The sequence below is a fragment of the Setaria viridis genome, chromosome 2 (genome assembly GCF_005286985.2).
Source record: "Setaria viridis chromosome 2, Setaria_viridis_v4.0, whole genome shotgun sequence".
Lineage (NCBI taxonomy): Eukaryota > Viridiplantae > Streptophyta > Magnoliopsida > Poales > Poaceae > Setaria > Setaria viridis.
This window is the reverse complement of record NC_048264.2, coordinates 42,283,408-42,299,410: the sequence shown is the minus strand read 5'-3', so window position 1 is coordinate 42,299,410 and position 16,003 is coordinate 42,283,408. Positions and strand designations below refer to the sequence as shown.

Sequence of the window (16,003 nt, the reverse complement as noted above, 5' to 3'; positions counted from 1 at the left end):
ATGACATTGATAGATTCACTTTTTAAATTTAAACAACCGAACTCCCATTGGGCTCTCAAATCAGCAGGAAGCCATCTTCTGAATGTAATATACAGACCACTTCTCACATATACAGTACTACACTCAGTAACACCAATATCAGGCTGCTCAAATGTCAGGGGTTCGCCGGATAAACGCATCTTTCCAAAAAGGAAGTTGCGTGTCCAATGTCCATTATTAGGTTTAACTTTTCTTCTTATCAAGAGTAGACATCTCTCTCTCACCTTGAGCAAGCCTGTCGGCTGTCCATATGAATTTTTCAAGCCTTGAACATTGAGCTATCTTCTTCTTTTTTTTCTTTTTTTTCTTTTTTTTGCCAAGAAACATTGCACTATCTTGAGGATGAACGAAAAGAGAGAGCACATATAAACGCGTGGCACGTACAAATACTAAAGCATACACTTTGGCATATGCTTGTTTCACAAACCTATATTTGCCCTTTGAGCTGCCACGATATGTTAGCAGATCGCCGGGAAAAGGGACTCCGGCAGGCGGCACCAGAGAGAGATCACACGCAGCTTCCAGCCGGAAAACACACGCACGCCTATTGGGGCCTCACCCATTCCGAGACTGCTAACTTGGTATTGGGCCTTCGCTGCCTGGGCGTCCTTCGTGGCCCAGCTGCTCGGTCTTGTTTAGCAGCTTCGTCGTCGTCGTTGTCAGCGGTGCTCGCACAATAGCCCGTCACGCACCATGATAGATACTCATCAACACGCCGAGGTCCATAGTCGTTATCCGTGCCATGGTAGAATCGACGAGGCTCGGAGGTTCCATCCATGAGATGAATCGGGCTATCGTCCATGAAACTTGTCAACAGATCGTCGAATCCCAAGTAGATCGTGTCGGCGCTGATGGAGGGGAACGCCGGAGGCGAGACAGAAAGGGCCAGTTCACTGCCGATAAACACCGCGCGTCCGCCGAGCCCACGGACGGGCACCATCTCCCTCGCAGCCAAGTCTACCCGATACACCTTGTATCTTCTGGGACTCCGGCTGCCTTTGCATTCACGGTCCACGAGCGTCAGCTCCCCGCCGTTGTCCACGAGATGCACGGTGTCCCACATTATCCTGGCGAACGGCCTCGTCAGCTCGGCGGCGATGGCCAGCCGCGGCGGCTGATCGGCGCCGGTCTCCACCACCATCACGGCCCTCGTGGTGGCGCAGTAGAAGCGGCCGGCGAAAGACATGGCTGGTAAGAAGCATTCCCCGCGATCGACCACCGTCCACTGCGCATCGCCTGGCTTGGCGACCGCAACCGTATCGATCTCCGGGAAATGGGCGGCGATCGTGGAGGCGTCGGCGAGGCCCGCGCCTGACACCTGCAACAAATCCTCCTTTCTGAGCCAGGTTAGCTCCAGATCGCTCTGGCTCAGCACCGTGGTGGCCGGCGGGAGGTCGGCCGCCTGGCGGGTGATCGGGTTCAGCAGGCGGACCACGAAGGTGGCCCTGTCGAGGAGGACGAGGAGGCCCTCCGTGGTGGGCCCGAACACGTCGTGCCCGCGGAGCTCCGGGAGGTCCACGTATCTGCAGCAGCCGGTGGTGACGTTCATGAAGCCGCGGCGGTATCGAGGGCCTCCCTCCTTTGTCCTGAGCATGGTCCACTGGCACGGGTGGAAGCGACGGTCAAGGACGCCGTGCTCCCGCGGGTCCGTGGAACACAGCCGCCACGGACGGCAAGATGCGCGGAAGGAGACGTAGTCGGCGACGTCGTCGGCGAGGATGCGCTCGGCGATCAGCCCCGCGGGCCCATCACTGAGATTGGCCCAGTCCCTCCAGGAGGCGCAAGGAATCATCGGGTCGGGAGGCGACAGGGCACCCATAGCGCTGCGTGCTCGATCGCTTCGCCCTCCAAGTATGGATCTGTGATGCGAACGAATAGCAGCAGCCTGCCGGATCGTAGAGCGTTCTCGGTTGCTTCGCTCGCGGAGAGGGGATGGGGGGGCATTAGAGGCCGCCGCGCGCTCTCTTGGCCACACGAGAGGTCCGGGCATGGCTCCCTCGCTTTGATCCCCGAGAGATCCGGCCGGAGCGTGGAGCCATAGGTCTCTAGTCTCTTCGACCGCCGGGTGCGGAGATCGTCGTCTGGGCTCGTCCGTTGTTGTACACGATATGCTACGTTCAGCATCTGACAGCGCCGCCTTCGGGCAGTCAGGTTTCCCCTCAGAAAGGACGCTGATTTTATAGTTTGGACTTTGGAGAAGTGACTTGTTATTTGTTGGTCCGTGTGGCGCTTGAATCCGACTCCGACCCGAGTTGTACAGGCATAGGAGATCCGGTATTCCTCCCTTCTACTCCTATACAGTACATAGTTACTGTCCATTTTGAATTCCTGAAGGATTTTAAGCTCCTCCAAACTCTAATCCTATGTCTTTCTTCTGTTCTACTACGTTCTAAGAATACAACGTTCCAAAGAGGCCTAAAAAGGCACAAAATGCTTATGCCCCTACGCCGGACTTGTGAGTGGTCAATGCAAAATGCATGGGCTAAAGTTTGTATGTTTCGATGGACTTAAATCAGCTGGAGGCTGTGAACTCGAGCCGTGCAACAAAATTTTATTTATGGGCAAATTATCTTAACAAATCATACTTTAATTTCTAGAATCCAGAACGACCAAAATACTAAGGTAGGTTCAATGGAATGGACAACCGCTTTGCCCTCAATCCAACATACTACTATACTTTCTATGGGCAAATCTGAAGTCCAAAGGTGTAGAGCATAACCCAATGGATGAAATGAGAAGAAAAAAAAAGTTATAAAGTACACACGAGCAGCTTTATGCTCTTGACGTTCCGCCATGCTCCCTCTCAACATGCTCCACTAGCAACACCGGATCTCGGAACCCCTTGCTACACTTGGGGCAAACATCAATTGTCACTCGGCCACGACTAGGTTGCTGGTTTGTCTGGTGGGATTTCTCGACATGTTCAATTAAGGCCCCCACGGTGGAAAATCTTGCTGGGCAATGAACACATTCCTCCACAAGCTCACTGCTGCTGCTGCTGCTGTCTGCGGAGATCCCATCCTTAGCCTTCTGGAAGGCTTGGCTAGTAGCGATGCTCAGTTTCTGCATTCCAGCTTCAGCTGATGATTTGAAATTCGTTGCTGCATTCACAAGGCTGGAGCTCCACCATGAAGAACTATTGTTCTTACTGCTGTTCGGACGTGTCTCCACTTTCTGACTTCTCCTTAGCATATTTACAAAGGGGAAGCCCGAATCCACTTTTCTTGGTCCTGGGCACTTGTGATCAGGCCCGAATCTATGCTTCAGGCAGTGTTCTTTGGTGCAATCTTTGCATCTGATCGTGTTGGAAAAAGTCAGTGCCTCTCTGCACCCGGGCACAGGGCATTTCTTTTTCTTTGTTACTTTCTGGTAATTTGATGGATCACAGTCAGTGTTAACATGAGTATCCCAGGTGATATTTGGGTCTTCGCTTGGATTGAGGCGAACCCCTTTAGCACAGAGTGGACAGATGAGGACAGTAACATCCTTCAGATTTGCATTTGGACACTGGTGTGTCGTATAACTTCTGTGCTGAAGGCAAAATACCTAAGCAATGGTCCAACAACCCAATCAGTACTCTGGCTGAAAGTATTAGCAATGATAACTATAGACAATAAATATGAACAGTAAGCCTTCAGGCAATTTTTTAAATTACCTCAGCTACAACAAATATAGATACTACTTTTTCAATAGAAACATGGAAAAATGACCTCAGGCACTATCCTTCTATATAATTGTTTACTTTGGACTTCCCATTATTGCTATCTCATCCAACAAGCGTCAAAAGGGTTGAATAGATTCTGGGGAACAAAAAGAGAAAGAAGTAAAAACCCCAAATTGTCTATCTGCTACATTTAAACCTTGCAAAAAAGAGGACATGGTGCCGGTAAATTAAATTTGTCAATTAAAAGTTCCGTCAGTACAGCAACTTTCAGGCATCCTAAGTGATTGCTGCATACAGGATTCCAGGAACATGTGACTGACATTATATGTTTGTAGAATCATGTACAGCAAGTGGGTATTGTTATTCTTAGCATTCCATGCATTAACTATCATCACCATCACTTTTTTGAAATAAATCATCACCATCACTCAAAGTTAACATATAGTCACTGTCATTGGCTAGGAGTCTAGGACATCTTTTTTCCTTGTACCCATGCCCCCATACCTGTTTCCAATTGTATCCATGTCCAACCATAAGAGAATGTTTTATTATGTTTGCAATTAGCAACAGTCATTGGCATTCGATACATATAGGTACTATTTCCATACTAATTGCTTCTTTTTGTGTGAGAAGCATAGAGTAGTCTGCTTCAAGCTATTATCCGCATGACAAAGCTGGTAAACTTTCAGATGAAAGAAAAGACTTTCATGAGTGAATGTTCGGATAATAAGTTTTTTTTAAAAAAAAAAGATATATACTTTGGTATGTGCCAAGGAGAACTACCGAACTAGCAAGTTATTTTGGACCTCAAACATGATGGTGCGTGAATCAGTGACCCACTGTAATGGCATCTAGTAATGAACTACTAGTTTCTTGAACATCTTGATTTTTAATTGGGTTCTAGGCTCAGCCAAGTGGATAAAAGTGTCATGTAGAACATGTCAACAATAGATTGTACACGCATGGTAAAGGATGACACAGTAACTCTACCTCACTAACAAATGGAGCAAATCAAAAGCGCCACGTTGTGATGTGCATAAAGGGATCATTCTTCTGGTCAAAGATTAGATACACCATCTCAATTAAGACATCCGATGGTGTTGCCCGGTCATTAACATGAGTGGTTTAAGGTTCCATTTCCCATCTCCTCGGGTTCGTGCCTACTACCTAGGACTAGGTCACTAGGAGGCTGCCATTCAGATCATTATCGTAAAGCCTAGTCAATGGTTGCCCCAAAACTGCTACTACTCCCAAGATCTATCTGGACACACCGCATCCACTAGATTTCCATGGAAAAATCAGCTCTCGAGTTCATTAATCCAAATAACAACAATTCAGCACACAAATTTGCTTGTACTAGCAGTCCAATTCAGAATAAGTAACCAAAGCACCACCGCATCCAAACAGAGAAAAACAACGGGAGAGGTTGCAGGGAACGCACGTTGTCGCAGCGGTCGCAGGTGAAGGGGAGGAAGTCGATCTGGTGGCAGTCGCCGACGCTGCAGTGCTTCCCCAGGTTGGGGAACTCCGGCGTGCCCATCCCCGCCGGAACCGAGCGCCGCCTCCCCGGGGTAACCGGGAACCTCCGCCGCCGCGCCCGCGCGCGGCTGCGAGGCAGGAAGGGAGGAGGAAAAAGGGGGCGGCTCGGTCGTCAAGCAGACGGGGCACGATTCGAAGTAACGTTTTGACGCGGTTTTCGCGGTAAGGCCCTCGGATTTATTGGGAGTTCGGTTCGAAGTACTGGAATATTTGTGGGCCCCGTATTGGTTTTTCGAGGGCGGTTGAGAGTCGGTGAGACGGTGCGAGCAGGTATCCGCCGTATCGACGAAATTTTGGATGGGCACTACCCGCACTACTCTAGATGGTAAGATTTTTGGAATACGGATGAATTTGGCTACAATTTCACCAATTAGGAATAGCATAGGGTGTATCTCGCGAAGAAACAGGTGACCAGAAGCTGGAACGCTACCAACCGGTTCGAATACATTCGTGTGTTTTTGGAACTGGGTTTCGAATACACTGTGCACGACAGCACGAGACACACTTGGCCGTGACGATCCGTTTGAGCTTGCACGGGCCGCGAACGGATACGTGCTCGGGACTCCGCTTCCACCAAACCCTCGCCCGACGAGACGCGTTACGCGCAAGCGCGAGATCATGATCATGATGATGATGATGACACCGACGGACACGAACCCACCAAGTCGCGGATTCGTTGGGAGCGCTGCGCCGTGCCGGAGCCGGTGCGGATGCCGCAATCCACGGGGCGGCGACAGCGACCGAGCCCCCGGGCCGCGAGGCCACGAGATCGCGCGTTCATCAGTGCAGGATCGGAGGGGACGACGACCGGCGAGCTGGTCTCCACACGCGCCCCCGGCAAGTCCGCGGCTTTTGCCTGACCCCGCCTCGGCGTCGCGCTACGGCGCGACCTCGTTTTCGTTCGTTGGTTTGTTTGGTTGGGTCAGGGAATCGGTGTCACGGACTCGTGTCGTCGCTTTCGCGTTGGTGGTTTTGCTTATGCGGGTTTCCGTGGCCGACCGCACGATCGGCGTGGGAATGGCAGGTCGGGAGGAGCGTCCGGGAGACGCAACGAAAATTCCTTGGTTTTTCGCGGACGCGAGCGAGGCTGATTGGTGAGTTCGTGACGACTGACGACGACTGGTGCGAACTGGGCTCAGGCTCTTCGGCCCGAGATGGACGGCTTGGGCTTCACTTCCTGGGCTGAGACCGTCCAATTTCATTTGTAGATTTGCTGACGATGCAACCCGGTTTGCCCTGCCCTGCGATTGGCTCCATCATTGATCTCATCTTTTCTTTATGTCGTTAACTCGTTACTATCTACCATTGCTAGCAAGTGATACGAAACTCCAATGAATTGTGCTGCAGATACAGTAAGAATCTCAGCCTATACTTGGTGGAATGACCAAGAATGCACTCACCACACCATGTTTCAGCCTTTCCCAACCCGAGCAATTGTTTTTTCATCACTCGGCACCCTCTTGAATTATATCTCAGAGCTCCAACCTTAAGATGGGACCGGGGGGGTTGCATTGGACGAAATCACCAGCATCATTGCACGTATGAACATTAGTGAAAAGTATGACATTCACAACCTTCTGGATACGGCAACCCTGCGGCGGAAACCATATATAAAGGTCCTGTTTGGTGCCAGAATGGCTCCATCTCTAGCTTCTTTGGTGGAGCAGCTTCTCTAGTGAGGTTGAAGCCGTTTTGAAAAACGTTTGATAAAATGACTTCTCAATGGTAATATGGATAATTTTATGGTCACCTAATGCTTGGAGAGGGAGGAGAGGCCGGTGAAGCCATTTTTTTTTACTCCTCATCTTTAGTGTAAGCTGTTTTGCGACTTCTCCTCAACTTCGGTGGTGGAGCCATTTTGAAATTGCCCCTTTGGTATGGCTTCAATAAAAATCAGTGAAGAAGCCTTTGAGAAGCTCTACCAAATGGACTCAAAATTTGGAACTGAGAAGTAAAGAGTCGATGACGTCCTCTTCTCAATGACTACAAGATCACTGCCTTCTCCCAACAATTTATTTACAAGTGGCCAGGGATTTTTAGCATATTTGGACAACTGATAATCACCAACATTATGACAATAATTTCCTCACTTATTTACTTTGTCCGCTTAACCCCTAAGCAAAATTTAGACTCACTTTACTCCCCCGAATTATTTCATTTGATCCAATCTACCCACTAATTAGATTTTTCTTTTTTTTTCTTCGCGTACAAGTTGAGTTTTAATTTCAAATTTTGTCACCTGACTTATAACTTTTTTTCCAAATCACTTGACTTATAACTTTATGATCTATGTTAGAAAAATATTTTAGATATTTATGAAAAATTCTTAGTATAATTATTTTTACATTAGGCATTATGTTTTATATCTGCTCACAAAATTTGAACTCAAAATTCAACTCATACATGGAGAAATAAAAAAGAGAAATCTAATTAGGCATAGATTGGACCAAATGAAATAATTCAATGGAGTAAGGTGAGACTAAATTTTGTTCGGAGGGTTAAACAGATAAAGTGGATAGGTGGAGTAAAATGAAATTTTTCCAAAATTAAATTGTTGGTGTTTTAGTACAATTGTTGAGAAAGAAAACAAATTATACTAGAAAAATCATCGGGCCCCAAATAAGAAAAATGCTAAAAAGTAATGAAACACTTATTACTCACATAAACATAATAGGAAAAAAATCACGTCTTGTAGTGGATTCTAATTTAGTCTATTTGGTGAGACGAATTAAGAAAGGAACGAATTATCAAGGTTATATACACTGTTAGACCATCATGCTCTGCAATTCACGCTAGCAATATATCAGTAAAGGTCAAGAAAGAAGATTCTCGACAACACCAAAAGGGACAAAAGCCGAACTCTGAATCAACGAAATGTCGGCGTCCCTTGCGGCTTCTTCAGCAATCAGCACCAGGAGATCATCTGCCCCACAAGAATCTCATCCCCGTTCCTCCTGACCACGGGCGCTCGTAGGCTCTGCCGTTGCGCTCGCAACGAAAAGCCCAAAAAAATGCGCTGTTTCCGCGAGCGAAAAGCTCTCCTCCACAGAAACCACGACCAGCCTGTCCCTCCCGCCCTTCCGCGGCCTTCCCAAGGCTACGCCGCTATCACACCTGGCCGTCTGGTGAGGCCAGCCGACGAAAAATATCTCGCCGGTATCCGTCTCCTCGAACGATGGCAGTCGCCCAGGCCGCAGCGGTCGCCGCGCCGGTGGTGGCTGCGGCTGCGGCCGCGCACACTGCCGCCTGCCTTCCCACCGCATGCCGCCGGGGCACCTCGCGGTGGGCATTAATGCCGTCCCGGGCGCCGGTCGGGATGGTGGGCGGGTTCAGGTGGCTACGGCGGCGCGCGCAAACCCGGGCACGGACGCGGCGCGGCAGGGCACGGGCCACCGGCCGCGCCCGCGGCCTCGTGGTCGTGGCCGAGTTCGGCGGGACCTACGAGGACGGATTCGAAGACGTGCACAAGGTACCGTGCGCCGCGCCTCACTGACTGCTGCAACATGCCAAGCATTTTTTTTTAACAAAAATGTTGCTCCTGAAATGTTAACAGTTACTGCTTTATTGTTGCATCTGAGTTGTTTAGCACTGTCTCACTACAAGAAGAGGAATCAAACGTTTAGCTCTGGTTGTGTGGATTCTTTAATCTGCGAGACATTTCATCAGTTGCTGTTGTTCTGAATTCTGATACGCAGAATATCATCAACTACTTCACCTACAAGGCCACGCACACGGTCCTGCACCAGCTGTACGAGATGAATCCCCCGTCGTACACCTGGCTCTACAAGTGAGTGAACACCTATCCTTTTTATTCTGTCAGAATTCGTACCTGCATTTGAATATTTGTTCAGCTCTTGCTCGAAATTAACGCTACTCTTTTTGTCAGCTACATTACCGTCTGCGATCCATTAGATGGCGATTATTTCCTTCGCTTGCTCGCAAAGGTTAACATCATCCATCTCCTTCGCTTCTGGTTGTTCTGACGATACTGACAAAACTACGAGCGCCTCAGCATTGTTCTAGGGTTCATTTCTTTGACTTGTTTCGTACGTATATGACAGGAGAGGCAGGACCTGGCCGAGAGAGTGATGATCACACGCCTTCACCTGTACGGCAAATGGATCAAGGTAGTCAATTCAGAGATCAGTTCAGTTCAATCTGAAAGAAATAAAACTCTATGGCACAAATTAAACGTATCTCTCTGTTTCTGAGCAGAAATGCGACCACGCCATGATGTACGAGCGGATCTCTAAAGAGAACCTGGATATCATGCGCCAGAGGCTGCTGGAGACGGTGGTCTGGCCGACCGATGACACCAGCACCGGCGATTAACGGCGGCACGACGAGACTGGAGCTCGCGACGACGCCGAGCAACGAGTATGACTGCTTTCACTCGACAGTGTACTCTGTACATTGTCTTCAGGGGTTTGATTTGACCTGCTCATTTCTGTATACGACAGCCCTGCATGGATAGAACAGAGCACTTGATGTATATTCTCTTCTAGGGGTTTATGGTTTAGTGCAATGGACCCTTTTTGTCCTTACAATACAACTCAGCAAAGCATCGTAACAATGGTGTTCCTTTTTGTTTGAGAGCCTGGATGTTTTGCCTTGTGCCTACATTTGGAAATGACGGTAAAGTTCCCGCTGCCTGTCGTTTTTTTTTTCAATTTCTTGGTTTTGAGGGAATTTTTTGGGCGCAAATATATTGACACGGATTTGATAAACAAACCTCATTTGACTGCAGTTGCAAATATCAAATTTGATAAACAAACCTCATTTGACTGCAGTTGCAAATATCAAGTACTTAACAGATTCTGAATTCTGAACACAACAGTTGACTGCAGTTGTGTTCTGAATTCTGAACACAACAGATTGTAATAAGTCGTCCTACTACTGAATGTGATCTTATTTGGCAACGGATGCCCCGTAGAAACTGAAGCTTACACAATATTAAGAAACATTGTCACTGACCTGATATTTAGGACCAGGTAAACTATATACAGATGAATGAAATGATGCGTCACTGAACTATATGAAAATAAAATGCATCCAAATTCAGTACGGTAAGCACAGATGCCAAATGGAAAAGAACCTCGGGGCTCCAGGAATTCACAGGTGATACCTGCTCCATTTGCTGAAAATAAGCAAAGATATTGCTTTGGCCGGCAACTAGCAAACCCTGTGTGGAAGGACTATACTTAACCTCGCTTTCATGTGTTTTGTCTGTGATCTAGGCCGGCATTGGCGATAAAAACCAAGCATCCTCTCTCCTATTGAAATTTTCAATTCATAGTTCAATATCATAACATTATTTTACATCCTCTGCCCTCTGGTACCATATAAAATCCAAATTTGAGCTGCTTCTCCTGTGGCTTACATCTGTCTTTTCAAGGCCTATGCCCTATTGACAGGCCGGCAGTATTGATACATCTGTCTGAACTGTGAAGTAATCGACGCCTGACCAAGTTGGGAATTCATAGTTATTTACATCAGCATACATAGGAAACAACCTCTCAGTTCACAAAAGTTGTGATGCTTTGCCTCTCCTCTCCTTCCTTCTTCCCTCCAGCACTCTCACCAGCCATGAGATCAAGAAGCACAATTACTGGCTTCTTGGCACTCCACTTGTTCATACTCCAAAGTATCGGCCATGTCAGTCCTCTGCAATTCAAGCTGAATTTCACCGAATCGAACCACAATGGAGCGGCCACAATCCAGTTCCAGGAGGATGCCTTCTACAACAAGGCAGTCAGGCTTACCAAGGAAGAGATGGATGGCCAGATTACTCACAGTGTTGGACGAGCAGTCTTCACAGATCCGGTAACTCTCTGGGATAGCACCACTGGTCAGTTAGCTGACTTCACAACCCGCTTCACATTCATGATAAAAGCTAATGTTACCAACAGCTCGAACGGTGAGGGCCTCGCTTTTTTCCTCTCACCATACCCTTCTGTTGTCCCCAATAATTCCGGCGATGGTAATCTTGGCCTCTTCAGTAGCAGTGCTGATCAGAGTGAGACATCTAACCAGATCGTGGCCATCGAGTTTGACAGCCACAAGAACTCATGGGATCCAGACGACAATCATGTAGGTATCAACATCAATTCTATTGTATCTGTGACCAATGTAACATGGAAAAGTAGCATCAAGGATGGTAAGATAGCCAATGCATGGGTAACTTACCAGGCCAGCTCCATGAACCTGAGTGTCTTCTTGACGTACAAGGACAGCCCAATATTCAGTGGCAACTCCACCCTATCTTATTCAGTTGATCTCAGAAAATATCTCCCAGACAAAGTGGCAATTGGCTTCTCAGCTGCCACTGGTAAATTGGTAGAGACTCATCGGATACTTTACTGGGAATTCAGTTCAACTGACGTGCAGCTGAAGAGTAAGAAGATGAAAAGAGTAGTAGTCATAGGCTTGGCTACTAGCATAAGTGGCATGGTCTGTTTTTCTATGGGTTTGGTTTTGTGCTTCCTGAGGTTTAGAAAGACAAGGAGGTTAAGAAAGGAGGAAGAAGAGAAGCTAGAATATGATGAGTCCATTGATGGTGAGTTTGAGAAAGGGAGGGGTCCAAGAAGATTTCGATACAATGAACTTGTGGCTGCTACAAAGAATTTTGCATTGGAAAGAAAGCTCGGAGAAGGAGGATTTGGAGCAGTTTACCAGGGTTTCTTGAAGGATCAAAACCTCAACATTGCCATAAAGCGAGTTGCCAAAGGATCAACACAGGGGAAGAAGGAGTACATCTCTGAAGTCAAGATCATCAGCAGGCTGAGGCATAGGAACCTTGTGCAACTTGTGGGCTGGTGTCATGAGCATGGAGAGTTCTTGCTCGTGTACGAGTTCATGCCAAACAGGAGCTTGGACACACACCTCTATGACAATAGTGACATCCTAACATGGCCATTGCGGTTCAAGATCACCATCAGCGTTGCATCTGCCCTCCTGTACCTTCACGAGGAGTGGGAACAATGTGTTGTGCACCGCGATGTCAAGCCAAGCAACGTGATGCTTGATTCTTCATTCAATGCTAAGCTAGGGGACTTCGGGCTTGCACGTCTTGTTGACCATGATCGAGGCTCACAAACTACTGTGATAGCTGGCACAATGGGTTACTTGGCTCCAGAGTGCGTTACCACTGGCAAAGCAAGCAAAGAATCTGATGTGTACAGCTTTGGCATTCTTGCATTGGAGGTTGCCTGTGGAAGGAGGCCTGTTGTGCCAAAGGAAGATGATGAGAAGATAAAGCTGGTCCAATGGGTGTGGGATCTCTATGGAAGAAATGAGATTCTTAATGCAGTTGATGGGAGGCTTGATGGTGCATTGGATGAGCGTGAAGCTGTGCGCTTGATGGTTGTGGGGCTCTGGTGTGCACACCCAGACTATAATTTACGACCTTCTATTCGCCAGGTCATAAGTGTATTGAAGTTCGAGGCATCATTGCCCAGCCTTCCACCAAAGATGCCTGTGGCAATGTACTTTGCACCACCAATCCATCTTTGCAAATTTTCATACACCTCATCTGATGGAACACTGAAGGAGCTGGAGGGGTCCAACATTTATGGGAAGACAACAAGCTCATCCAGTGCAACCAATGCTTCTAGTTCACCTCCCACTGTTCATTTACCACAGATGGGTTACTAGGACTGTCAGCTTCTTTTTATATGCTAAATATGTTTACTTGTGTTTACTACAGGTGGTATTCAACAGGCACCTTAAGTAACAGCTAAAATACCTTTATTGAGTTCATCAGGATGTTGTAAACAGTATTGATTCAACTGCTTCTGTATAGACTGGCTACCTGTAGGAAGTAAGTATATTGTGTATTGAAATGCTCTTGGTAAAGGCTATTTTTATACAAATGAATTCTCCTGGGTGAAGCTATGGCATTCATTTAATGCCTAGACTTCATGATGGTAGTTCTTTTATTGTTCATCGATATGAATCAACTGCTTTCATTTTGACTATTTCAATAATCGTGCTTGCCGATGGATAGTATGATCATTTTTTTCTTTTTCGCTTTTTCCTTTTATTTTTCTGGATGTGGGCAAGCTCTACTATTGTCCTATATCAGGTGAAGGCCAGCTTTGGTATGCCTAGTACCTACTAATAAATGTACCTATATCTTTTCTACTTATCATTCATTTCTAAGATATGCGTGTACCTTCCCAGATTTGCTCTGCATGCAAGTGTTTGCAACTTCCCTCTTCAGAAAACATATAGCATAACTTGGTATAAGGCATCAGAGACATTGAGAAATAAAATGCAGGGTTAAAAATGGACCTTTCATATTAGAGGACTCCAATTCATCAGCACTTCCTCCAGAGAAAAGGGTTTAGGATATAGTTGTAGTTTTGCATCAAGAAGTATGCGCAAAAGAAAAATAATGAAAGAGAACTCTCCAGGCAGAACGAGGTTAGAATGCTATACGGACAAAGCATTACCAAGTTGACAACCTTCAATGGCAGTTTAACAAATGGATAAATTCACACTAATTAAGTTAATAGTGAAGCAAACATTTGCTTATAATGATAAGGGCTAGAAATTGTGTTGGAAAGTACAAAAGTAGAAATGAATTTATTCTACTTGAGTTGATTGTGATGTAAACATTTGTTTATAAAGCACAAGGAGTTTGCAGGTTGGAAAATTAAAAGCTAGAAATTACGTCACCCAAACAATAATGTGGATACAATTCTTCTCACGCAACAAAGGGAATTAACTATTCGCTGAATGAAACCATTAAATTAAAAACTCAATGTTAACTAAGGTCACCAATTTCCGGACATGATGAGGCACAACACACTAGCATTACCATGAATTCATCGTGTCTGAACTGGAAAATGCAAAAGGTCCCTTGCAAGGCACATGAGCAACCTACCTTGTAGTTCAAATCATGTTTTATCAAACTAGATTCAGGTCCTTCAAACTTCATCAAATTCGAAACTGGAATGTGACACAAAAATTGCACTCATGAAACCAGGCATAAAGTAAACTAAAGTAACACTAACAGTCTAACACCTCCAACCCAATACAATCACAATTCAGTCAGTGAGCAAACTTAACCAAGTTTCAGTCCTGAGTTGCACAATTTTACTGTTCTTGTTCACATTGCCAGAACATTGGGATCTAAATTTCGTTGAGGTACCATCAACAGCAGCAGCAATACAACTTGAACACAGCCAAAGCAGGCAACCATTACCTTGACGCAGCTTCATCACTTCTTGCCGTGCTGCTTCTTCGCGGTGAACCGGTAAACCACCGGCCCGTGGCGCCAACCTTCGAGCGGCGGGTCCTCGTGCACGACCTCGATGTTGAACATCTTCCTCGCCTTCCCGAAGAACTTCTTGTCCGTGCGCTTCCACCGCCTCATGTGCGCCATCAAGAACACCACCTCCCCCTTGATGAAGAACCGCAGCGTCTCGATCAACGGGTCAACCAATGCCTCGTAGTACACCACGTCCGACGCCACGACGAGGTCGAACGGTGCCTCCGCCTGCGCCACCGCCACGTCCTGCATCGCCGCCGCGTCGCCCCAGGGGAGCGGCACGACGGAGGCGGCGCCGCCGGCGGAGGCGAGGAGGGGCGCGTTGAGGTCGGCGTTGTGACGGAGGTTGAGGAGCGCGTCGGGGAGGTCCGAGAGGACGGCGCGGGCCGGGAGCGCCGCGGCCAGCGCGAGCCCCGCGGCGCCGGTGCCGGAGCCGAGCTCGAGGACGCTGAGCGGCGGGCTCCCCGGGGCCGGCGGGCGCGGGAGGAGGTGCGGGGAGGCCGGGAGGACGCGGAGGAGCGTGGATGCGGAGGGCCACAGCTGGAACGACAGGCCCCGCGAGGGGAGCGCGCGCACGGTGATGGGGCACGGGAGGGACGGGACGTGGAAGTGGTGGAGCTGCGCGTGCGATGGGGAGGAGGGTGCGGTGGCGGATGGGAGGAGGTTTGGAAGGAGGAGGAGGTCTTCGGAGTCGGAGTCGGACGAGGCGGCGGGGACGGTGGAGGGGAACGCGTCGGCGGCGGGGGCGGCGGCGGCGGCCATTGGGCAAGCGATGGTTTACTAGGTCAACGCCTTGGAGCTTGGGGACATTGACACATTGGAGACCGTTGTATTAACATGTTCGGTTTGCCATTTTGACGTAGACAGGCGCCTCTGGATTCTGGCTCTACTCTTTTTGGAAGGGCCTTTTTGCACCTGACCTTTTTTTTCCTCTCTCGGCAAACCGGGGGAACTCCCTTATCCCAGCCCAAATACAGTAGCCCATGTAACACTGTGGTGGGCCACATCAAAGAACCCGGCGGGACGATCCACAGAAGTAGACGGCCCACATCAAAGAACTCCGACCGACCCATCCAGTTACACACATAAGGGCCCCAAACTCCAAAAGCCTCCCCACGAACCTCTCCGGGGCCCAGCCGCATCCCGATGCCGTCATGGGCTCGTGGGTGGCTCCTTGCGCCGAGCGAGAGATTCGTGGGGTTGTTATCTACTTATCTTTTTCTCTTCCTTTTACCCCTCAGGTGTTTTAATTTGTTTTCGAAGAAATTAAAAGGTGCTGTAATTTGTTAATATACAGCCAATGCCCAACGCAACCATAACTCACCGCCGTTTTACGCCATCATTCGTCCGTATTGGTTAGTGGCTAACTGGTTACCATGTACAATATTTGTGCTCTCGGCCTGCTACCACTTCCAGGCTGAACCATGGAATGAAACAGTGTTGTTCAGCAGAATGCAGGAAAACCACGGATGGGTTGGTCCGTTGGT

General features: G+C 48.1%; 5 protein-coding genes across 5 annotated transcripts; 2 read left to right on the top strand and 3 right to left on the bottom strand.

Moving 5' to 3' along the window:
* Window positions 1-420: 420 nt before the first annotated feature.
* LOC117844442 (uncharacterized) lies at window positions 421-2,448 on the bottom strand. The gene has a single exon (XM_034725147.2). It carries the CDS (start codon window positions 2,027-2,029, stop codon window positions 584-586), a length of 1,446 nt encoding a protein of 481 aa, XP_034581038.1. The 5' UTR covers window positions 2,030-2,448; the 3' UTR covers window positions 421-583.
* A 122-nt stretch (window positions 2,449-2,570) lies between these two features.
* Window positions 2,571-5,388, bottom strand: LOC117846219 (zinc finger AN1 and C2H2 domain-containing stress-associated protein 16). The gene is made up of 2 exons (XM_034727347.2): window positions 5,145-5,388; window positions 2,571-3,585 (listed from the first exon to the last, which is right to left on the bottom strand). Exons 1-2 carry the CDS (start codon window positions 5,241-5,243, stop codon window positions 2,812-2,814), a joined length of 873 nt encoding a protein of 290 aa, XP_034583238.1. The 5' UTR covers window positions 5,244-5,388; the 3' UTR covers window positions 2,571-2,811.
* A 2,898-nt stretch (window positions 5,389-8,286) lies between these two features.
* Window positions 8,287-9,835, top strand: LOC117846246 (chaperonin-like RbcX protein 2, chloroplastic). The gene is made up of 5 exons (XM_034727373.2): window positions 8,287-8,711; window positions 8,938-9,029; window positions 9,129-9,186; window positions 9,304-9,369; window positions 9,458-9,835. Exons 1-5 carry the CDS (start codon window positions 8,418-8,420, stop codon window positions 9,572-9,574), a joined length of 627 nt encoding a protein of 208 aa, XP_034583264.1. The 5' UTR covers window positions 8,287-8,417; the 3' UTR covers window positions 9,575-9,835.
* A 942-nt stretch (window positions 9,836-10,777) lies between these two features.
* Window positions 10,778-12,895, top strand: LOC117846244 (L-type lectin-domain containing receptor kinase IX.1). Its single transcript, XM_034727371.2, has one exon. The coding sequence runs from the start codon at window positions 10,778-10,780 to the stop codon at window positions 12,893-12,895; it is 2,118 nt and encodes a 705-aa protein (XP_034583262.1).
* A 1,078-nt stretch (window positions 12,896-13,973) lies between these two features.
* LOC117846245 (uncharacterized) lies at window positions 13,974-15,611 on the bottom strand. The gene is made up of 2 exons (XM_072291587.1): window positions 14,451-15,611; window positions 13,974-14,194 (listed from the first exon to the last, which is right to left on the bottom strand). Exon 1 carries the CDS (start codon window positions 15,276-15,278, stop codon window positions 14,466-14,468), a length of 813 nt encoding a protein of 270 aa, XP_072147688.1. The 5' UTR covers window positions 15,279-15,611; the 3' UTR covers window positions 13,974-14,194; window positions 14,451-14,465.
* Window positions 15,612-16,003: the final 392 nt, after the last annotated feature.